The sequence below is a fragment of the Protopterus annectens genome, chromosome 7.part0 (genome assembly GCF_019279795.1).
Source record: "Protopterus annectens isolate FY-2018-M chromosome 7.part0, PAN1.0, whole genome shotgun sequence".
NCBI lineage: Eukaryota > Metazoa > Chordata > Ceratodontiformes > Protopteridae > Protopterus > Protopterus annectens.
Genome location: NC_056739.1, coordinates 308247585 through 308272434, shown reverse-complemented (window position 1 = coordinate 308272434; position 24850 = coordinate 308247585). Strand labels below are relative to the sequence as shown.

Below are 24850 nucleotides of genomic sequence, written 5' to 3'. Positions count from 1 at the left end.
AATATTTAATATTCATGACCTGGAGAATAACATTTGAATAATGAAGAAATGTCACTGGAGCAGAATCCAAAGCAGCTTCCAGCAGTCTGAACCCCTCTACTCTTAGTGCTTGACGTGGGCATCCCCAGCAGTTTGTAAAAGGTGAGAAAAGTGCTCTGGGGATTGTAGCTCCTTCTCAGACTCCTAGGGCAATCCAAATAGACTCCAGTTTCTTTATTCATTTGACTTGCATTAATCAGGTAAGTGAATTTATCAGAGGACCCTTTTCATCCATGACCCAGGCCAGACAAAAATGAGCAGTAATGTAATATACATAGCCATTTAGGCGATGTTGCAGTGTACTGGCTCACTGGCATTTTTGCGCAGGAGTAGGCATGGCCAGGTTGATTGACAAGCCAAACAGCTGTGAAGCAGAGTGGAAATGAGGCATGACTGGCATGTCATGCATATTAGCCTGTGACATCATGCATATAATGAATGTAGATGAGCAGCTCTGAATACTGTACATTCTTGTGACAACAGTTTTAATAAAACTCTTTAAAAAGACTTCTGTAAAGCTCTTAATACACACATAAATAAAGGGAGACCAAGTAAGCTAACTTGAATCTCCTCACACAAGAACAAAGCCTCTACCCCTGTAATGAAAAGTACACTCTGCGAGCGAACAAAGCCTCTACCCCTGTAATGAAAAGTACACTCTGCGAGCAGAACTGTTATCAAACGATGGCTGAATTATCAATGCCAATGCAGAAAATAAAATATTTTACAATTTATACTAAATGTACTTATCAATTCCTCTGACTTTCTAAACAGTAAACTACAACCTTGCATAACTAAGTACATTTTAACAAAGAATGCTATAGCAGACAGAATAAACAAAGCTTGTTTCAGTCAAATGATGCAGACTCCATTTTAAATAAAGAATTCTACTGTCTTCATTCTGTACATTTTCCTATATCAATAACAAGTACCATAAAATAATTCTTAATTCTGCAAAAATATTCAACAAAAACCTACACCTGTCAATATACCCTCTCATGGGATCTTTGCAACAGTGTTATTACACACTATATTACCTTTTTTCTTTATTCTCTCAATTGACATATTTAAACATTTATAAGTAACATTAACATATCTATCTTTCTCTACTGTTCCATAATCTTTCCTTTTCATAAGGCGATTCTTTAGTAATTAAATAGCCCTACTAACATAATTATATGCATCTTTCTCCACAACCTGTTTCTCCTTTCTTCCACCATCAATATAGCTACACCTTTACATTTTGCTACACTACTCCCAGCAATAAGAATTACTTTCTTACTTAATTTCTAATAAGTGGAAAGGAAACAATACTGTTTTTGCGCATATACAAATATGGACATACAACAGGTACGTACAATACCTCATGCAAGTGCAAATCTGAAGTATTCATCTGAGAAATTCTCATCTCGTTTTTCTTTTTAATATTGTATGTACAGTTATTACTTCTATCCACAAAACCTGCACTGTTATTGATGTTATCTATGTGCAGCTTTTCTCATCAGGGTGGTGATGCTCGGACACAGATTTCCATCTAATACGCCAGCAACCTGAATCTAGGAAAGGACCTAGTTAGGCTGGTAAAATAGAGAGACCTAAGGTTGGCTTTCCTTTCTGGGGAACATTCTGACTTACCACAAAGGTAGGTATTCCTAGTGGAGGCTGAGGGGGTGGGGCGGCTGCTGCTGACTGAAGTATGAACATGTATCAGTCTTCTTCCAGCATGTTACTGGCCGTGTCAACTGTTGTCTTCCTCCATAGGAGACTCCCTCAACTTACAAATGGATCCCTAAACATGCACAGTGTCAAAAGCAATAACTGCATATTTCCCATAGAGGGAAGTCCCTGCACTGGGAAGACATAATAATGAGGTGCTGGGTAGTTCGGAAAAGCAGTAGTGTGTTATGAAGCTGTCACTAGGGTCACCACTGCACTATGCTGGCATCAAGAAAGGAAAAAATCTTTCTTGGAGTAATACAGTACCACAAATAAGGAAAAAATGCTTCAATCTGTCCAGCTTGGTTTAAACTTCACAGATTTTAAGAACTAACAAATTCTGATCTAGTTCTGATCTTAAAATGCATTCAAAATGGAGTAAAATTTTTACACCACATGGCCCATACTTACATGTTGTAATGTACTAGCCCACCGGGTACACAGTATACTAATTTCAGTTTTTTTCAATGTTTTTATAAATGAGGCATGCCCAGTTCCACATTCATGATGGTAGATGAAGAATGAGTATTCATGCGGGTGAAAACCACATCATAATAAATATTCATAAGTACAGACTGACGTCAACCGTCTGGGGCGCACTTTGGGCGGCATTTGCTACTGCGCATCTGGTGAGTCAGTACACTACAGCATTGCCACCATTCAAAACATTGACAGTGTTGTGACATATTTCAAAACAAAATACTTATAAAATACTAAATTACTTTATAATTTATAAAAACATTTATTAAAAAAATATATAGATACGTACAGAACATAAATCAGGGTATTAATTGTACGTTGGAATGTACCATGCTAGTAAGATAAGTTACTGTAGGTAAAAGAAAAAAGGTACTGTGATGTAGAGCACAGATGGCTATAGTATTAAACGCTATGTGTACCTAAAATATTGCAAGCTTACTCGGCTCTGTGGTGCACCGGGATGTCCCAGACTGTGACTCGGATCTGAGTTAGAGTACTGGCTTAAGCACTAGAAGGGCTGTGGAAAGGAAGATGGGGGAGAAATGAACAGTTATGGTTCATTTGTCCTAGAGGGTGAATATCATGGTTCTAAACCAGCTCTTGTGTCACTTCATTGCTAAGGGTGGAAGTCCCAGAGCATGGAAAATATGTCACTATCTGGAGGGATTGTGCTGAGACTACCCAAGCAACCAAGTGTAATGATAATCGCCCTTGTCTTCATGTGCAAGGGAGCACACATGCATATAGGGACATTTAGTCCCAGATAAGATGCAGACGTGCATGTCACTGCCAGGAACAGGAAAATATTAACTATACAAATGCCTCCATTGTTCACATCCTAGACGTGAAGCTTCTGGAGGGCATGCACCATATAGTTCCCTGCCCTGGGACAAGCAAGATGACTTGCCATAGTGCTACACTCCAGGGGTCAGCAAGCCAGACACATCTACAAAGGGAATGAAGGTTTGGGCCCCACAGGACTGGAGTGGAAGAACGTTTTATGAACAGAGATATAAAGAAACTTCAAGGTTCCATGAATAATAGCCTGTTCTGGGCAGCTCACCCCATACTGTGGTGGGTATTCCCCTAATACAGGGATGAATGAGTTGGTTTTCATGAAGAGAGGATTTATGGTTCACAGGCATGGAAACAAAAACCACCAAGAACAAAAAGAAAATTGTAAGCTTGTACAGCTGATTTTAGCTTGTGTTGAGAAAATCATTCATGAATTTAAGTTGAAAAGAAGACTGTGGTATATGAGCATGTATAGTTCAAGTTAAAGTTGTACATGCAAAATCTTGAAAAAACAAAGCAAGAAGAGGATATGAAAAGTGGTTGTATAAAGTAGAGATAAGTGAAAATACTATGGTGAGGAGAAATGGGGGGTAATGGAGTAGGCACTGGATAAAAATTCAGTGCTTTCACTTGCATCCCTTTCCTTGGCCAGTGAGTAAAATTGGTGCAGTACCTTACTGAATAGAGATGTATTGCTAGGCTGCTTGCCACTCCTTCACTTTTTGAGTGGGTCTCCATCTGAGGAATCTCTTAACTTATGTCATCTGTGGGGGTCTGTAATATATTCTCAAAGACCGACAATATCGGATCTGATATTGTCGACACGAGAATAGCGAAAGTGCAGAACATCGAACGGGTAAACGGAAATCAACGTAAGGGAAGATTTAATTTACTTCAATGCAGTGCCCTCTCGGAATTGGTATATTTAAGTAGTGGGGGTGTGGGGGCACTGCCCTCACGTTGGGGGTCCAGGGGGGCTTGCCCCCCTGCCTACACCCTTTAAATTTTCTTTTTTTTTAATTTATTTTTATGAACATTCAAAATTTTGATAGTTTGATCAATAAAGGTTGACCTTTAGTGATTCGAACTATTAAACTTTCGATGTTCTAATATAGACCCCATCTGTGGACCATTGCAATTTCCAAACCAATAAAACAGATTAACCTGATAGCAGCCAGTGCTCTGGTCAGTACAAGAACCACACAGATCCAGGGCAGGGCTAATTATTTATTTCATGATAGGTTGTAAAGTTTCTCTCTAGATAGCACTGCATTCACTTCTGTCAGTACTTTCAAATGGGTATTTTAGGCAGGTAATTGTATGTGTCTCACTATAAAAGTAATTCAGGCACTCAAGTTCATTTTTGTTTTCTTAGACCTTTGTTGTCCCTTACCACTAACTTCCTTTATTCTGATAAAAAGAAAATGTTCCATTTGCTGTTCAGTCCTCTGATTGTTTCATCCTGTTTCCACCTATGATGTTTCTAGTTGTCCCACCTCCTGTTTTGTCAGGAAGGTCTTACTTCAGTAATGCTTACAATGAACAGCTTAAAATCGGCTATCTTTTTTACCATTTCTGATGCCCAATGTTTCCACCAAACTAAGTAGACCGATTTTGAGCTTTGTATTTCAAGGTAAGATTTTTATTTTGGGGGAGTTGGATGGTAAAAAAGGACTAGAACATTTATCACTGTGCTACCTAAGGCAGTTATATGCCATGTAAGGCACTGATGTCACTTGAAGATCTGGTAATGTTTTACATGTCCTGCTTCCTGTCACGAGTTAGTTGTTTGAAGTGTATGCCCAGTCTCTGCACCTCTAGTATACTGTACCCAAGGCTTGCTAAGCAGTTAAGTATGCAGTCACTCCCTCCCTGATGTGTTATACATTATCTTACACATGAGAACCTCACTCCTTTCAGATCAGTGCTGTCTCACAGAAGTTTTTATTTGTGCTAAGTATCAGAGATGTTTGGCTGGCTGCGACTAATCTGCAATCATCTGGATGTACAAGCTGATTTAAGTATACTTTTTTGCACTTGCATTGCCTCAGTGATTTTATTTATGTGTTTTATTGAGTATTAATTGAATATTATGGTCTCTCTCTCCAGTTTGTTTCCCTCCCTTCCCCCCTAGTGTTGTTGTAGTCTTAAACTTGGTGGCTTTGGAATTGCCCGCCCTGGATGTAAATTTGTGTTTGGACACTCCTCCTGGACCCATCTCATTTGCTCACTCAACTGAGTACAGTGAGATCATTTGGGAAGGACTACCCCCTTGCTTCCCTGATTTCACACACTCCTACCAGTCCCATCTCATCAGCTCTATCTATGGTTGCCACCCGTCCCATTGTCAGCGGGACACTCATGGGTTGAGCTGCCTCATCCTGTTGCCCACTGTGGAAAGTAGTGGGACTTGAAAAGTCCCGCTTTTCAATCGCACTGAATTGCCGTGGAAAAGCCGCAATTACTTCCGGCTTTTCCATGGCAATTCAGTTACGTCACCAACCCGGACCTGCAGGCAAAGCTGCTGCTTGTTAGGTCTGGGTGCTGTAATTCGTGCAGCAATTGGCTGCAGTTCATGAAAGGGGTGGGGATTGGGGCAGGAAGAGCCCTGCAAAGATCGCGGCTGTAGGAGCACTTTGTTTTAAGCGCTTCTACAGCCGCTAAAAAAAAAAAGAGAGATTTTTTTTTAACGAGCCAGTCAGTCAGCCATCCATCCATTCATACAGTCATCCATCCATTCTTCCAACCAGCCAGCCATCCAGCCAGCCAGCCATCCATCCATTCATCCAGCCAGCCATCCATCCATTCATTCAACCAGCCAGCCATCCATTCATTCAACCAGCCAACCATTCATGCAGCCAACCAGTCAGACACCCATCCATTCAGTCAGCCAGCCATTCTTCCAACCAGCCAGCTAGCCATTCTTCCAACCAGCCAGCCAGCCATTCATTCATGCAGCCAGCCAGTCAGCCATGCATCCCTTCATGCAGCCAGCCAGCCATTCTTACAGCCAGCCAGCCATCCATTCATTCAACCAGCCAGCCATCCATTCATGCAGCCATCCATCCATCCAGCCAGCCAGCTATCCATCCATCCATCCATCCATCCAGCTGCTACTCCCACCAACCAGCTAGCCACTCCAGCAACTGGCCAGCCAGTCAGCTAGCCACTCCAGCAGCCGGCCAGCTAGCCATTTCAGCAGCCAGCCAACCAGCCACTCCAGCAGCCAGCTAGCTAGCCACTCCAGCAGCCATCCGTCATACCCATAACAGCATCTCCTTCACCACTCCTGTGGTGATGTCATGGTAGAGGGTGTGGCCAGTGTCATATTGGCCCCACCCCCATGTCCCACTTTGGCCCGCTGAAAAGGTGGCAACCCTAGCTCTAGCTACTGTGTACAGAGAGAGCATTTGGGAAGGACAAACACCGTGGTCTCTTAATCTTGCTCTGTTTCCTCCCTCTCCATTTAACAAAAAAAAATGTATACTTTATTCAGCTGCTCTTACTATAACTGTGTTCTACCTACTTTATTAGCTTATTTTGCTGTTCTGTTTACACTTATGTGTTCAAGTGCTCTTATTCTGCATTAATTACTGCTTGTTAGTAGCCTGATCTTAGTTTTTGGTTTTAGCACTTGTGCTTCAGGCCAGTTATTTTACATTTAGGGTTTTTGTGGTCTACACTCTTGTGGACAAACCCTTATCAAGTCCTGCTCTTCACAAGTCCGTCAGGTATTCCAAACACTATATCTGGGCAATGCCCATCAGTTTTTCCTGCCAGCCTGGTCAACATGGGCATACTGAGACAGTGTAGCAAGTGCCTCATGTTCATGTATGGTCCTCTTCTCTTAGCGCATAATTCTTCTACTTGCAAGAGCTGCATCTACATCAGCACTTCCAGGTGCAACTGACAGTTGGCAAGACACCCATCTAAGTTCTAGCCAGCTGTACACCCCCCCTCCATGACTCAGGACACCCACTCCTTCTCCTACCTGGACCTACTTGACTCCATCGAGGTACTCCCTAACACCCTGATCCTTGGTTATTTCAACTACCCAGCCATAGACTAGGTAAACTGTTCCTGCACTATTGCACTCACTCAATGATTCCTTCACTTCATCAGTTCTAATGCACTAGACAAGCTCATCTCATCTCCCACAAGGGGAGACAACATTCTGGACTTGGTTCTCACTGACATGGATGACCGCTGCACTACTCCCATAGTATGTTCTTCCCTGGTGAGTTCAGATCATCGGTCTGTCTCATTCGAAGTTTCTGCCCCACCCAACCCCTCCCCAGCTGTAACCAGGCTAAAATATTTCTCAAAAGCTGACTACAACCTCCTAAGGGAGGGTATCAGTAGCTTCACACCACCACCACCCCCTCAGAAGATGCAGACAACTATGCTGAACAGTACACCAGTGCAGTTTACAAGCACCTGTACAACTGCATGAACTCAGCCACACCCAACAGAACTAAAACTTGCTCCTCAAGGAAACACAAACCTGTCTGGTGGATATCCTCTGTCAACAGGCTTTACAACAAAAGGAAGAAACTGTTGTCCAAGGATAAAAAGGAGCAAATTCCAAATTGGAAAATTCCCTCCTCAGCCTCAACAAGCAAATTAGATCACTTGTGAAAACCTCCAAAGCCAATTATGAGTTGAAACTAGCCTCCAAAACAAAGGAAAACCACAAGTCCTTTGGTTATGTCAAGAGCCTCCATGGCAACGCCTGGGTTTGTTCTGAATTAGTACTTAATGGTAGCACTTATACTGATCCTGTTGACTTAGCCAACCTGCTAGGTGATAGGTTCATCTCAAACTTCACCCCTCCATTCCTTCCCAAAGGCCCATTCGACATCCCCAGTACTTGTCCCACACCTCGCATCCCTGTAGATAAAGGGTTAAAGGCCCTATCCAAGGCAAAGAACGCAGCTTCCATGGGATCTGATAGTGTCCCAGGCTGTATTCTGCACCATCTCCAGCAAGAACTAGTTTCGCTATGGAGCACCCTATTCAACCACAGCTTAATTACAGGCTTCATTCCAGCAGAGTGGGGAACTGCCATTGTCATCCCCTTGCACAAAGATGGTGCTACTACTGACCCGGGAAACTATTGCCCCATTAGCTTGGCAAGTCTGATCTGTACAGCCATGGAGCATGTTATTATGGATCTCATTAACAAGGACAGGCAATCTCCAAGCACTTGACCCCACCCAATTCAGATTCATCAGGGGCAGATCTTGCCTGTTGAACCTAGTTGACTTCTTTGAGACTGTCTCCAAGGCCCTGGATGAGGGAAAGTCAATACATACAGCTTGCCTTGACTTGGCCAAGGTCTTTGACACAATCCCCCACTCGGGCATCATCGAAAAGCTAACACAACTTGGCATAAATCCCTATCTCGTCAGGTGGGTGGCCAACTGGCTCACCGATAGGACCCACAAGATCAACATAGGTGCCACCACCTCCAACAGCAGACCTGTCATTAGTGGTGTTCCTCAGGGATCTGTCCTGGGACCCATACTGTTTGGCATCTACTTCTCAGAGGTTCAGGCAAAGATAAAGGCTCTGTGGCTGACCAAGTTTATGGATGACTGTAAGTTGGGTGTTGTCACTTGACTCCCCAAATGATGTTAAAATACTGCAAGAGGGTCTCACAGCTACAAATAATTGTTGTCAAAGTTGTGGCCTTAAGTTAAACACAAAAAAATGTATTATCATACAATTCGGCAAAAACATGGCCCCTGCTGATTACCACATAAATGGCAACCCTCTAAGCACACAACCTGTGGTGAGAGACTTGAGTACTCAGGTTGACAACAATCTCACATTCAACCATCATGTGGTGGCAGTGGTCAGAAAAGCCTTTTACTTGGTTCATCTCATAAGTAAAGGGATTGCATCCAGAAAAAAGGAGGTTAATACCTCTCAGTACTCATCCCTCATTAGGCCTGTAATTGAATATAATGCCCTGTTTGGTATGTGCCTCTCTAAACACCTGCACCAACTGGAAAGGCCACAGAACTACCTCACAAAGAGAATCCATGGCCTCTAACATATGTCCTGTGTAAACAGGCTCAAGTCACTGTCACTCTAGTCTGTATCATATAGATTGCTCAGATGTGATCTGTGTCTCGCCTACAAGGCAGTATCAGACCCTGCCCTACTAGAGATGCTCCATATCTGTAAGTGTAACTCCTTGCGCATTACCCGCTCGATAGGCCTAAATCCAATATGTGACACCCCCATCTCACTCCCTAAATGGCCCATCTCAATACCGGAAGATTGCCAAATTCTGGTAATAACGGCCACACAGGTAAAAAACGCACTCTCCAAAGCTAAGAATACAGCATCCATGGGACCAGATGACATCCCGGGCTGTGTATTACATGAACTACAAAATGAACTGGCACCTCACCTAAGTGTCATGTTTAAGCATAGCCTCACCTCAGGCTTCGTGCCCCACTGAGAGGTGCACAGCTACAGTTATCCCACTCCACAAGGGGGGAGCCACCATGGATCCCAGGAACTACCACCCCATCAGTCTGACGAGCCTGATCTGCAAGGCCATGGAACATATTATCATGGAACTTATAAACAAAGACATTGGCACCCTTCAAACACTGGACCCCACCCAGTTTGGGTTCGTGAAGGGCCGATCTTGTCTCCTGAACCTGATTGACTTCTTTAAATCAGTCTCCAGAGCCGTAGACAAGGGTAAGGCAGTCCACACAGCCTATCTGGACCTCGCCAAGGCCTTTGACATCATCCCCCACTCTGGAATCCTAGATAGACGTACTAAGCTGGGCATTAAACCCTACGTCACGCGATGGGTTGCCAACTGGCTTACTGACAGAACCCACACTGTAAAAGTAGCCGATTCCAAGTCCAGCTCCAGACAAGTGATAAGTGGAGTACCTCAGGGTTCCATCCTGGGACAGCTCTTGTTTGGCATCTACTTTTCTGAAGTACAGGCCAACACTAATGGTCTCTGGCTAACAAAGTTCGCAGATGACTGCAAACTGGGAGCCATTATTGAATCCCGAAATGATGTGGATACTCTACAAAAGGGCCTTACAGAAACAGATGCTTGGTGCCAGAGCCATGGGCTCAAGCTCAATGCCAAGAAATCTATAGTTATCCCCTTTGGAAAAAAAAATGTACCTGTGAATTACCACATAGGTGGCAGTACACTAAACACCAAAAGTATGATAAGAGACTTAGAGACACAGATGGACAGTGGTCTCACCTTCGATAACCACATTGCCGCACCAGTCAGGAAATCCTTCCATGTGGCACACCTCATCACTAAGGGCTTTTCATCCAGAAAAAAGGAGGTCATTGTCCCACTGTACTCATCCCTCATTAGACCCATTGTAGAATACAGTGCCCCATGTGGTATGTACCTCTCAAGACATCTGCAACAACTGGAAAGGCCGCAGAAATACCTCCTGAAAAGAATCACAGGCCTAAAGCAGATAACCTACGCTGACCGCCGTAAAAAACTCCAGCTATACTCTGTCGCATATCGTCTACTCAGAGACGATCTTTGCTTAACATACAAGGCCATGTCAAACCCAGAGCTGTTGGACATGCTACACTTAAAGAAATCCCAATACCTCAGAGCCACACACTCCAGGGATCTAAACCTTGTCATCACAATAAACAAAACATGCTAGAGGGGATAGGTTCCTGACCCAGAGACTCCCCAGACCCTGGAATAGATTGCTAATACATGTCAAGCAGAGCGCCTCTATGGCCCTCTTTAAAAGGAACCTTGATTGAATGGGAGAAAGGAAATTTACCCCGAGGATCACGTCAGTCACCCTGCTAGACAGATGTTCAGGGAAGTAAACAGTGTGGGAAGAAATAGCCAGGGAATTGTTATGGCTAGGCTTGTATAGGCCTTAGGGCCGATAGCCTAGTACCAACCTATGAACCTATGAACAAAACCTGCTGGAGAGTGTGGGTTTATCTCTCAGAGGCTGCCCCATCTCTGGAATAGACTTTCCATATATGTCAGAGTATCTCGCTGACTCTCCAAGTGCAACCTTGATGAGTGGATGGGAAATCACAAATTTGTCCCAGGGGTTCCACCTTTTTCCCTCATTGACAGGGGCGACAGGTGCTGACTGAGGGTTCTTTTTGGGGAATAAACTCTTGGCTAGGCTTACAAGGACCCCAGGGCCATTAGCCCAGTAACCTCCTGTGATCCTAAGTGATGATGAGTATTCTGAAGAAGAGTTGCTCAGTTTTTGTTGGAGCTGGGAACTGTTTATTTTAGTCTTGCTTATTAAACAATATGTAGCAACCCTGAGACTGTCTTTGGAAACAAACTGTTCATCTGTTTTCATTCTCACAAATAAGTTTGTGCTTGCTTGTGTATGCCTGAGTGTGGCGTGTGTGTGTGTGTGTGTGTGTGTGTGTGTGTGTGTGTGTGTGTGTGTGTGTGTGGGCACACTTCCAGTGGTGATGCCACCAGTCAGAATTGCAGGATGAGGCTAGATGGCACCACTCAAAGATGTGTAATACAAGCATGATGTAAGTAGCATGGATTTGACTACCAGCCTAAGTGTTCAAGGGTCCAAGTGGCTTACATGAGAATAAATGCCTTTGTCTAGTTTCATTCCAAGGAAGTGGATATGGACATCCTAATAGCTTTGTTTTTTACTCCCTTGCAAAAATATGAGTCAAGAAGGGTCTCAAATCGTGTAGTAATTGATGCCACAGACCCTTACCATGGAGCATGCTTTTCTGGACTCCGTCTCATTGCATGCCACATCCCCCGTAGGGCTGGAAACCATGAATGATGTTCCTACTGATTATCCTTTTGCTTGTTAAAAGCTTGAGCAGTTCTGTATGGAGCAGTTTGATTGGAGTGCTGGAAACAGTCATCTGATGAGAGTGCTATCAGGAAAAAATTTAGTGGTCTGATAATGAAAATTAAGCCAAAGTGCAACATTAAAATAAATCCTCATCATCATCGTCATAGAGGTAGAATGAAGTGGATGCAGACTAATGATGGTAACCTGTACCTTTTTCAGGCTGGAGAGAACTCCTTTACCATCCATGTTTGGTCGTGGGGCTGAGCTGGGAACCTTTGAACATTTAGCAACACAGGTATGTGAAAATTAACTATTTTAATTTACAGTTTAGAGCTTGTCTCTCAGACCCATGTACTGAATAATCTGTGAGGAGACATTCTACAAAGTAAAGAGTTCACAAGTAATGACTGTCAGATGTATTTAAAACACTTTGGAGAGTTTTGAAAATTGAGTATTTATGCATTTGCTTTTGCTTTGTTACGGTTTCTTTTAAATCTTTGCATAAAAGGTTTATACCATCTGTTTGTTACTAGCATGTATATTGTAGGAAACTGTCATCCTTTTCCCAGTGGAATAGTAGCTCAGAATGGCTGGATACAGGTATTATAGTGCTTAAAATGAGTCACTTTTCAGCACAGTCAGCAACCATAGGCTTGCTAATTCAAACTGCTCCATGTTTCCTTCTGTTGGGTGTACGTAACGTTTTACTAAAGCAATGTAAGCAGACATTTGTAAAACATCAACATAAACTGCTGAGTGATCTTGAATCCTTATTGGCTTACTGATGCAGTGTAATCAGTAAAAGGGGACTTTTGCACTGCTGCCCATCTCTTAAAAAAAATAACAAGTAACCAAAAAAAGGGGGAGACTAAAAGAAGGCTTAAAAGTATGGATGGCCTTTTATAAAAGAAGTGAACATGGCTATTGGGAGTTTTCTACCTTAACTAACCAGCATGCACTTCTCCAAACCTATTCCCTTTGCATGTTAAAGATTGCTGGAGTCATGCTATAGCAGACAGTACCCTAATACTTTTGAGCACTGATCTGCAGAAATGAAGTCTTTGTTTTGAGATACTGCCATTCCCAGTGTATTTGCCATATGGAAGTAATCAAACCTGTCCATTTTTCTCATGACCCAGGCAAAGCGTAAACAAAATCTTGTCTTTTGTGAATGTCATTGCTCCAGCTTTTGTAGCCTCATAGGATCTTTCATAACTGCTTGATTATGATTCTGTATGATTACTGTGCCCTAAGTTAGCATTACAGTAGTTTATTACATTTAGGTAACTATCAAAGAAGCAAGTCTCAAATGTTGTGGTCTGATTACTTGGTTGTGCCCTTGTAATCATACTTGTAGCTTTTTTTTAAATGATAGTTTGCTGCATTCTGAGCCTTCTTGATTTCTTTGGGTTGTGTACAGTATCACTGCACTAGGGTTAAAGTGTGCACTGAAACATAGACACAGGGCCTCCTGTCTTCTAGTTATTCTTTAACTTCACATCTTTTTCTGGCATGTTTTTGTATGTTCCTGCATTAACTGCTTAAAAAAAGCTTATGCCTACCAAGGGTGTCTGAGATAACCAGTTCACAAGCACTGCCTTTTGCTTAATGCAGGAGAACAATTCCATTGCTCATCTCAAGTGCCCCTGCTTCAGGCCAGCAGCTCATCAACACCAGGGAGAAGCTCAAAGCCTTCATTAATACCTTTTCCAAGGCAATACTAGGGGGCTGATTTTAAATCCCCTAGAAGGAGGATGAAAGGAGCCGTGAGCTAAGTCTTGGTCCTCACATGGCTCCTCTGCAAAGTCCAGAGAGCCCACTATGGCCTCTGATGCTTCAGATGTGAGGTCGTCATCCTGTGCCAAGAAGCTGTTATCCCACCTGTTTGCAGATATCTCATAATCAGGAGTTATTCCTAACCTGTGACTGCTTCCCCTCTCTGGGGTAAGATGGGCACCCCTGCAAGTGAACAAGGAGCAGACCTTTAAGTCTGGAGAGCATGTTTATGGACCTGAGCTCAGACTTTGAGATTGGTTACCTTCAGTACTCCTAGGAAGTTGGATGCTTGCTGATTATTGTTGAGACTGTCCCCACAGGCAATCCAACACTCATTTTTGGTCCCTGGCATCACTATCCACATGTTGGAGTTTGACATTCTTTCCAGCCTATTTTAGATGATGTGTGAGTAGCTGCTTGACAGATCCTGTGCTGTTTTTCCTTTTAAAAATAATGAACTGGAAAAAACTTTTGAACGAAACTAGTCAGAAATCTAAGCTTCATAAGTTTTAATCTTCTTCATATACAGCTTTGCTGCAATTCCCCACAAGTTCTTTAACTCCTACTTAGACATTCAGTTTAGAGTCACTGCACCTTGAGAGTATGGAGAGGACTCTGTTGCAAACACCAACATATTTTAAAATGCTTGGGCAAAAATCCCTTTTGCACATGAATACTTGCTAAATTGGACAACACTGAGTGCATGATGGCTTACGTTTGCAGTTAAGTCTGATTTTGATGCTAGGTTCTGTATTGGTCTATCCCTTCTTTATGCTGCCATTGGTAAGCATATAACTTTTGATCAATACTTTGTTCAGTATCCACTGAGCTTTCAACCTGTGTTGCCATTTTACCAAGGTGTAACAGCTGGCCCATATGAGAACTTAAGGGTGCTTCCTTCTATCAATTAATCAGCTGTCACTAAGTACGAAGGGAAAGTGGTTCCTCTTCTAGTGACTTGAAGGGGAAGTAAATATTTTCTGTGTAGACTGTCTACTTTGGAGACACCTTGAGGCTCATGAAATCCTCAAGAGTTAGTCTGTTCTTTGTGCCTTAAAAGTAGTCTTTGCTTAGCTGAGTACAAATAGGAGCCTAGATTTAATGGTCTCTCTCGTAGCATTTTTTGTTGAATAACACATTAGCTAATTGGAGACATGCAGATTCAGCATATCCTTTAGTACCTATGGTAGCACTCTTTTTGATTCAGCTGTTTCTTTTTCCCAGAAGCTTTATCTACACATCCTAGCACAAATACCTGTGTTCTCTTCTGTTCAGCACAGATATCAGATGCCTAGCAGCCATTGTATCTACTCCTGTAGACAGAACGTCAAAGGCTATGACGAGGAGATAACATGCAAATTTGACAAAACAGTCTGTTCTTCTGCAGCTTTGACTATATGAGTCCTTAATTACTTAGTTTGTGTGATTCATGTCCAGTCTTCTATGAGTGTACACGCAGCGGGAAACCTTCCTTCCTGACTCTGATCCATGGGAAACGGTAGAGGAAGCATGTAATACTACATTTTTGGTGTAAGTGACTTTCTCAGATGGCTCACAGAGAGAGGTTGAGTCCTCATCTGCAGCTGTTTGCCAGCAGCTATGATTGCAGTTTATCTGGCCCAGTTTCATTATGTAGGCCCTGCAACAGGTACCTCACTGGAGTGATTGCAGAGTCATCATTTTCTCTCTCTCTCACTCTCTCTATCTTTCCCTCTCTCTCTCTCTCTCTCTCTCCCCTCTCTTCTCTCTCTCTGATTCTTCCGACCATTTCAGGGTTTGATGGGTCTCAACCCACAACCTGAACATAGACTTCCCCTTCTGTGTGTAGTTGCTTGTTTCCAGTACAGAGCTGAAGAGATGGGTGGCTTATTTTGTGTCAGCTGTGGTCTTAAACTACTTGTGTTTAGTTGATCACACTTCCTACATCTTTCTACTCAGATTGAGGGCAATGTTTTTACCTGCCATTTCTGAAATCACATCTGAAGTCTGAGCCTCTGTCTTTGAGATCCAGCAAATGGATAATTTTATAGTAAGTACCGTAACAATCAGAGGACAGTTTGCAGCAGCTCTCCCTGCAAGAAATTTGCCTATGTATACAGGAAATGGACCAGCAGCCATGACATTTTCCTAATGATTGCCTAGAGCTTTTGGAACTGAGTGCCTTAGTGAATGGCTTGATCTTCAGCTCAAGCACGTTAGTGCAGCTTCTTCTTTATACAAGTACACAGTACAGAAGGCTGACCTGCACAACATGCAGAAAAATGCAGTGCTGCCAAATTCCTTCTCATTCCAGAACAGTGTTTCATTTGTAAAGTTCTAAGCAGCAATGTGAAGACAAATTCTCATCACCCCATGGTGGCCTAGAACAGGCTGGTTTCAAGTCCTTCAGAGCTTAGTGCCACTGGAGACTGTTCAGTCTAAGTACACGAGGCCCTTGCATTGTAACAGCATGATCATCTCTGTCTGAAAGTAAGCATACTGCAGTAGTTCTTATTGAGTCATCCGATCTCCCTGTGGAAATCGCAAAGATGTTAGACTGCCAAAAAGCTTTATATCCCAGCCCTATCTACAGGGGCAAGTGAAAATGTTCTGCAACTGAGATAAGTGAAATGAAAACATGGTAGCTCATATAGTTTGACAGCAGACAAGCACCACTTGACCCATTTATGCCGTCTGTGTCCCTGCATTCTTTTAAAGCTGCAGCTTTCTATTAACCAACGTGTTTTTTTCTCCACCCAGCACATCTGTTCCATTTTATTCATTCTTATTTCACCATTTTTTATGCTGCCACCCATTTTGGAAAACTGTTCCAGTCATCCTACTAATGTTAAAAAAAAACCCTGTTCTTTGCTTCTCAATTGTGCCTTCCACTAAAGCTGTGTACATTTTCAACTGTCCTTGTCAGGTATCTTGGCCCATCATGATCTGGAAGAGGATTCAAGTTTCTAGCCTAGAACATGCTTCTGAAGCAGTTTTGTGAATGAGATGTTTATGAATTCTAATGAAGAATATTATCTACACTGGACAGCAAATGTCTTGAATGACATTCTCTTTTTCTATGTATACATCCTTTTTCTCAAGAAGGTGATTTTTTTAGCTGCAACTTAACTGTTAAATTACACTATTACAGTACATAATGTGTTATTTGGGTGAATATAATGTGCCAGAAGGAGGTAGTTCATCTGTCTAGACTGCCTGTCTGGGTGAATATAACTGTAGCTGCTACCTCCTTCCATTCAGGACTAACCCCTTCTGGTTATCCCTTGCCCTCTTGAAGGACCCTGTGGATTATAACCTACCACCTGTTTAGGCATTGTGTTTCAAAGGTCCATAAATTTATTTTAGGGTGACAAAACAAAGTCTTGGATCCATTTAAAAACAAGTTCCGTCCATCTGCATCTAATGGTCCTTCCTCTCACTGTCCATTTGACTTATTTCATCCATTCAGCATATTTTGTGTCCATATCATGTTATCTCTCCCCACCCCCACCAAACATCTAATGAATAAAAGTTCAGTTCCTGACACTGTTCATACTCCTTTTCCTTCATCCCCCTGATGACTATGTTGGCCTTTCTGTAGATATGTTTCAGTGGTTTTGCATCCTTTTCTTTGCAGAGTCTTTGGAACTGCACATTATTTTATATGTGTTTCATTATCTTGCAACAACAGTTGGGATTATACCCTCATTATTCATGTAGTCTGTGTACTGCAAAATATAACGCAAAGGACTTGTTTTATGATTATTCTTGGGCTTTTCTCAGCTACTGTTTCCTGATTTAGTTTTCTCCTAATGTACATGCAGCCTTTTGATCAACGTGTCCAGAATGTAGAGCTTTGCACTTATCTGCACTGAATCTCAGAACCTTTTGGCCCACCAAAATGCAGCTTCCAAGTCATTTTTTCTCCATTGCATCAGTAATTGTTTTCAGATAAACTTGCTGAAGGTGTCAGCATTATGGCAGTCCACAGGTAATTTTCCCCTCTCCCCTGACTGCCTTCCCATAAACACCACACCTGTTATCCTGTCCATTTCTTAAGTTTCTGTTCCACTTCTAGCCCATTTACTCCTGAATAGTATTTGACATGGTACCAAGTTGAAGTTCTTTGTCAAGTCCAGGTACTGTCCACCTGAACTCCCTCATTCACCTCTGCTGTTAGGCACAGAACTCCAGAAGGTTTGACAAGCTCTTCTTTGAAGTGAATTTTTGCATGTCTGGGTCCTTAAGCTGTTTACCATTGATAAGATCCTCAGTCAAATCTCTTGGGATTTTCTCCACTACTTTCTGTGCCCCATTGATAAGGTCCTCAGTCAAATCTACTGGGATTTTCTCCACCACTTTCTGTGCCACTGTTATCAGTCTAACTGGCCTGTAGTTGCCTTGACTGGTGATGCTACCTCCCACAAATGTTTCTTCTCAACTAGTGGATCCCCACTGACCAGAGATCTGTACAGCATTTCTGTGAATGGTTCTGTCAGACTGTGACAGTTTTTCAAGTACTTGGATGTCTTCCTCCTCTGGACCCATTGCTTTCTCCTTTGGTATGGTGACCATTTCCTTTTCGACCCTTTCCATTTCTAGTGACCCATTTGTCCATATTTCATCACTCTCTGTATTCTTCCATTGAAGACAAGTACCCTTCTTTGTTTTTATTTTGTGAATACTGGGGTAAATGCCTTTTTTATTGTTTCAGTAACATTAGTCATCTCTGGCCTTTCTTCCATCATACTTCTTACTAAAATTTACCTGAAAAATAAGTTCCCTCTCTGGTTTGCTACCTGCGCTAGTTTTCTCACTTGTCTGCCCTTGGCTTTCCTTATATATTTATCTGCTTTCCTCGCCTTTGATGTAGACCTGCTTCTCTTCCTCTGCTTTAATACTTTACAGTTTGAGTGTTTTCTTAAGATTCAGCTTGATGTCTGTTCTTATCCACTTTGATTTGCTCCTGAAGATTACCTTTTTTATATTTGGCAGGTAACCATGGATTCCTTACCGAGCAGTTTCTGAAGCATATCCCACTTCTTCTGATGGTTTGCTACATCTTTATACATCTTCACTCCCAGCTGCTTTTAGTCTTCTCTCCAGTAGTCCCTCACTGCTGCCTTTTATCCTTGGCTATCCACTGCTCAGCATAAGATGAACCATACTCTAGCATGCTTATCTAGTGGAGAACTTTGCCTTGCCTAATGACAAGTAAATCTAGAAGTTAATTTCCCAGGTATCTTCATGTTACCATCTGAATAACTTTTTTCTCAAACAGTGAGACAGCCGCAACTGTGTGATGGTCATCTTCCCCTTTATCCCCTGCTCTGGTTTAGATCTCAGTGGTCACCATCACTCATTTATCTACCTCTATGAGGTCCTTGATCACAAGTAGATGAGCCTTTATTTCTTTTTTGTTTCTACAGGGAGGCTTTTGTAGAAACCAAATAAACTCTGTCCAGATAGATTGCTAGATGAGCTTCAACATATTTTTGTCACCAGAAGGCTGACGGTCTCTTAGCTAGTGCATTGACTATCCATTCCACAGGGTGGCTGCGTCTAGTGCATGTTTCTGGAATATGTCCACAACATGTCTCTGTGTTACTGCTACTTGGTAGTTGAACCATACCTTTACCAAGTATAGTAGTGTGGACCAGCAATTCAGTACAGTGCACTCTTTGAGAGGATGTCTTTCAGGTCATTCTGTCCTGAAATCTTCACTCTGCCATACAAGCTTCTTCTGCTTCCTTTTGGAGCTGCATTTTGGGCACTGCTTGGAGCTTTACATACGTGTTCAATGCTTATGGTTCCTTGAAGAAAGGTAAGGCACTTGTGCAAATAGTCAGATATTAGTTAATCATGGTAGGCCCTCTGCACGTAGGTCAGAGAGTGGAGATTGTAGGAATGTATGTGCCCCTTAACTGCTATGTAGTGATTAAAAAGGCCTAATTCTTCTGGCAAGAAATATATTGGCCTGCTTTTTGATCCTTGAATTTTGGATGGTGGGCAATTTATCACTTTCCAAATTACTGACTGCCAGAATCTTTAGTTGACCAAGTAATAAAAAGATGTACAAATAAAGGGGATATTGGTGATGCCCACTTGAGCCATAACAGATGAACCCTTTACCACCACAGAGTACAATGTTTTGTAGAGCACATGTAATTGTACTGCATTTATAGCGATGGCTGACTATAAAACTATCTACACTGAATCATCATGTTAGTCATCTAGAATACTGTATTTGGCTGACCTCTATGTAAAGTAGCAAACTGTCTTTAAAGGCATATGACGGCATTTCCCATAAAGCTTAATTTGCTGTGTAGTGATGTGCCAACAAGTAATACATGCTTGCTCACTCAGTTTTTATGTCAGGTACATAACTAATACTGTTGTATTGTACTCTGTAATACATTTGGGGTGTATTTCTGTTTTTCTAGTTCAGTTTTCCTTTGAATGTGGTAATGACCAACCTCTGGCTGTTCAGTTCACTCGTTAGTAGGTAAGTACAACAATTCAGAAGAACTTGCATGTTAAGAACTGGCTATTCCCATCTTAGCATTAAAGGACATTTAGCTAGTGCATGAGACTGTCAAATATTGATCTTCTTAAAATATGATTTAAAAAATGAATTGATCTTGACCTTTGTGTTATCAAAGTCATCCAGGGTTAAATTGTGGCACCAATTGTTTTATGAAAAAGGTTAATAGTACCTCTCCAGCTGTAATCTATAGAGTATTGACTGTACAAGTGACACTGTGGATTGCAGGCTGCCAATAATGTTCTTGCTGTGCAAAGCAGAAAGGTGTAGATATGCAGTTTGAGTGAAAATTCTAAGGATACCTGTTTTAATGCTTTATGCCACAAGATGTATGACTGTGTGCTGAAGTGCAAGAGGTCATCATGGTGGTGGTGATGTGTGTGTTTCCGTGTGTTTGCTTGTGTGTGCGTGCTTGTGTGTGTGTGTGTTTGTGTGTGTGTATTCAAGCATATATGTATATATGTATGTATGTATATGTATATATATATATATATATATATATATATATATATATATATATATATATATATATATATAAGTTACTTGCAGGCAGTCGGTTGAAGTTTAAATCGAATTCTGTTTTGTCAACACAGTTTGATCAGCAAAACAGGTAATCAGAAGTTGTTAAGAGATTGCACAATCCCCAGGGTTGAGAAATATACCCTTTCCCAAAAGGATTGTGCTATCTCAGAGTTGGAAAAAATAATTAGCAGGGGATGTTGGGAGTGCAGGGCAGCCTGCCCCCTGCAAAAACACTATCTTAAAACTTGCACTGTCTGAGGAATTTATTTGTTATTATATTGGCTAGCTTTCATATTTATGGTCACTTCTTAGTTAAAGTAATGTTCTGTAGGGCTTGGTATGTAAACTATAATTTATAGGTTATTGACTGTTGATTTTTACAGCGCATATGGCTATTGTTGCATTGATCATTCGTAGTGGTGTCTGTCTTGTGCCATCGTTTCATGGACTTTTTGTTGGGTTTACATGACTGGCAGCGGAGACTGAGTGGTTACGCTTTGTTGGGTTATAGGCTTTTAGTGTTAAGGTTTGATGCACTTGCATGTACTTTTTGCAGGTCGAATGGTTATAAATACTGTTCATGTTTAACTGTTAGTGAGTTAACTATACATGGTTTTTAACTCAGCGGCATGATTAGTTTAGTAGATCACTGATTTGACTAGCTTGAGCTGCATATTTCAAAATATATATATATTTTTTTTGGACAAAGGGGCTTCTCTCTGGTAAATGATAGGTTGATTGTAAAGTTTTTCAACCAATATCAGTTAGAGGACATAGTTTACTGAAATACTTTCAGTCGCTGGTTGTTGGGATGTGAACTAGGTTCACTCTGCCTTTAATTTTGATTAGATTATCGTTCTGTTCTGCCATAGAGACTGGTTGATAGAGTTTTTAACCAACAGCAGCATCAGTCTCTTAGATACGGATGATGCAGTCTATTTGATGTATGTTTAATGACGGTTTGCCAAGACATGAATAAGGTTCACTCCTCCTCTAATTTTGATTGGACTTGTAGTGTATTCTGCCACAGAGATTGGCTGCTGATTTATGAATTAAGTCCACTCTGTCTCTCAACTCTGATTTGGATCAGTAACTTACCCTACCATTGAGATGTGTTTTTTTGAGTAATCCACATTAGTTTATATCTCTATATGCCTGAACAGGTGCTGATATGTGTGTTTTTATTGGCTGTGCAATGTTCATTAGGCTTTGATTGGTAGTTGGATAGTATAAATGCTTATAGCAAGTTTAATGGTTTAGATCTGAAGAAGGACTTTTTAGTACAAAAGCGCTCTTCATTTATTATATATTTTCATTGGTTATTGTGATTAATAAAGACCTTTTACCTCAACCTGGTGGATGCATGGAGTTTTCCTTAGTGTATATATATATATATATATATATATATATATATATATATATATATATATATATATATATATGGATCCACTTCACATGACTGAATCTCAAAATACTTGACTGAGACCACAATACCTGATTTTCAAAATACTGAAGACTCATTTGACTGAATCTCATTATACTGAAAGCTTATAATCCTGGATTTCAGAATACTGAATTTTAAGCCATAGACAAGCACACTTAAAACACCAACGACTAACACTTTCCAAAACTTAAAAACTATTTACTTACCCTCTTAACAGAAACTGGATGATATAAAACAAAATTATGTGGGGGGCTATACCCCCACACCCCCCAATGTGGGGGGGGGGCTGTGCCCCCCACACCCCAACTATATATATTTACTAACACCAGGATCGCAAAAAGGGCATATACCTTTTACTTGCCTTACAGTACTGTGCACACTGCCACTACTGCTGGGAGCACACGAATCTTCCACCATATTACTTTAGATACTTTCCATAAAAATGTAAAGAGACATACCCACATTTAGAAATACTATAACACTACTTTCTACACTACTATCTGTATTCTGACAGTTGGCACTGTAAGTTACAGTAATGTTTTTTATCACAAGCAAGTCACAGGTGAAGGAAAACATACATCACATGTATGGCTTAAAATTCAGTATTTTTGAAATTCAGGAAAATTAGGTATTGTGGTCTCAGTCAAATGAAATTCAGTATTTTGAGATTCAGTCATGTGAAGTGGACCCGTGTGTGTGTGTGTGTGTGTGTGTGTGTGTGTGTGTGTGTGTGTGTGTGTGTGTGTGTGTGTGTGTAATATTAATGTGTTTTTGTCAGTTTGTGTAATAACACTCATTTGCACTGGATTAGCAGTATGTAGTTCTTTATTGCCTGCTCTGACTTGAGAGGATTCCTGAAGTATGGCTTCAGCCAGTTTTGTCTGTTTATATTAAGTTAAAATACAATAAAATAATGTGTACCTGAACAATACATAGATCTGTGGAACACCCATAACCTGTAATCCGGGTTAAAGCAAGAACAGAATTATCTGTTATATTATATAGATGTGTATACACAAAATGTAATGTAAGGATTTCAATACACATCATTCATCACAAAGTTACTTCATACTACAAGCACAGAGAAACAGTATATGTATGTATGTATGTGCTCTGAAAAATTCATGAGGATTCAGTTTTACTTGTACATATGATCACAGAACCCTGTTGCCAAGAGTAGAGGCTTTCAGAGACATTATTGAAAGCCTCATAATAATGGATATGTCTACACTACAAAAGTAAGCAGCTGTATCTCACTTGATTTATTCTAATATTTAGAATAATTTTTAAAATTTTTTGTAAGTGCATTATTTTGTGCTTTAAATAGCCTACAGACCTGAAATACTGTGGGCTACAAGATTTACTGTCTGATACTATCTCTGGCTTAACAACGAGTAAGTCACAAAAATAGCAAGAAAAGTAAGCACAAGCAGAGCTGGGGATCACAATGATGTAAAAAAATCCGTTCTTTTTCCACAAGCCGCTGTAGTACAATGAAAACTTTTATTAAGCAAGATACACACATTCAGATAAGTGCTTTTGTCTCTGCTGATTCGGAGACTTCAGACAAAGAAATAAGGATGAAATGACTCTTTAAATACTAAATTATAGCTTATGCAACAAAACCAACGCCCCTAATTAATGTTAAAACACACCCACCAGTACACTCAGTTCATAGTAAAGCATAAAACTTTCACAAATCTGTGAATTACTAAAAACTATGCAAAAACTTGTATATAATAATAAAACTAGTATGCATTCTTTACATTTTTGTTTTTTATATCCCTGAGATGTTCATAAATGCGGTTCCTAAATTTCCTTTCCATCTTGCCTATATAAAAACAAGGACACTTTAAGCAGAATGCACAGTATACCACTCTCTCTGTTACATGAACATTTCTGATTCAAACTCACTTTTATATTGTTAATGTTAAAATTACATCCTTCTTGTATATATGGACAATAATTAAAACTACCACACTTACTCAACTTCCCATCTTCATGTCCCTTTGTTCTAGTCTCTAAAATAGATTTTAGGCATTTGCCCTTTCTATGGGTGTATATCATAAGTCCAAATGCACAAATGTCTGAAACTTCGAACTGGGCAGTTCGAAGTCTAAAAATAACGACACTGCGGAACATCAAATTCTTTCCCAGGGAAAGAATTTGGTTGGCCATTTCTGTGGCATTGCTATTTCCTCCACTGTGATGCGATCTCGGAGTTGGTATATTTAAATGGGGGGGGTTATGGGGGGCAAAGCCCCCCACATTAGTAACAGTATGTAATGTTGATCTGTTTCTGCATTTCGTACCGGAACAGCAATTTTTTTTCCCCTGGGGAAAAAAATCTCTTTTCTGAGTGTTCTGAGTTTTCAGTTTTCGAACTTTTGGGTTCAATATTTACATAGTCGAACTTTTGACAGTTCGACTGTCTGATATAGACCCCTTTCTATACAACATACAAGGTTTTTCGCCAACCAGTTCCCTTATGTCCTTGTTTTTTACAATAACCAACCAATTTTTGGCCAGTATAACAGCTATGTTCCTACTTGAGCTGTTGAATGTAGTAATAAATGCAGTATTAAAATTACTTGGTTCCTTACGCTCCACACTTTGCAAATTCAGTGTATTAGAACATTTGTGTATTTTCTAAATAATTATCAAAGATGTTATGCACACTACAGTTCCCTGCCTTTTGATTCAAAATAGGCAAAACATACTCTTTCA

General features: G+C 41.0%; 1 protein-coding gene across 3 annotated transcripts in view; it reads left to right on the top strand.

The window, feature by feature from the left end:
* PM20D1 (peptidase M20 domain containing 1) overlaps positions 1 to 24850 on the top strand; it is a 486974-nt gene that overhangs the window by 230724 nt on the left and 231400 nt on the right. For all 3 annotated transcript variants that reach the window (XM_044076838.1, XM_044076837.1, XM_044076839.1), the window contains 2 exons: positions 12078 to 12153; positions 20057 to 20118. In XM_044076838.1, coding sequence (XP_043932773.1) covers positions 12078 to 12153; positions 20057 to 20118 — 138 coding nt within the window. The remainder of the gene's footprint in view (positions 1 to 12077; positions 12154 to 20056; positions 20119 to 24850) is intronic.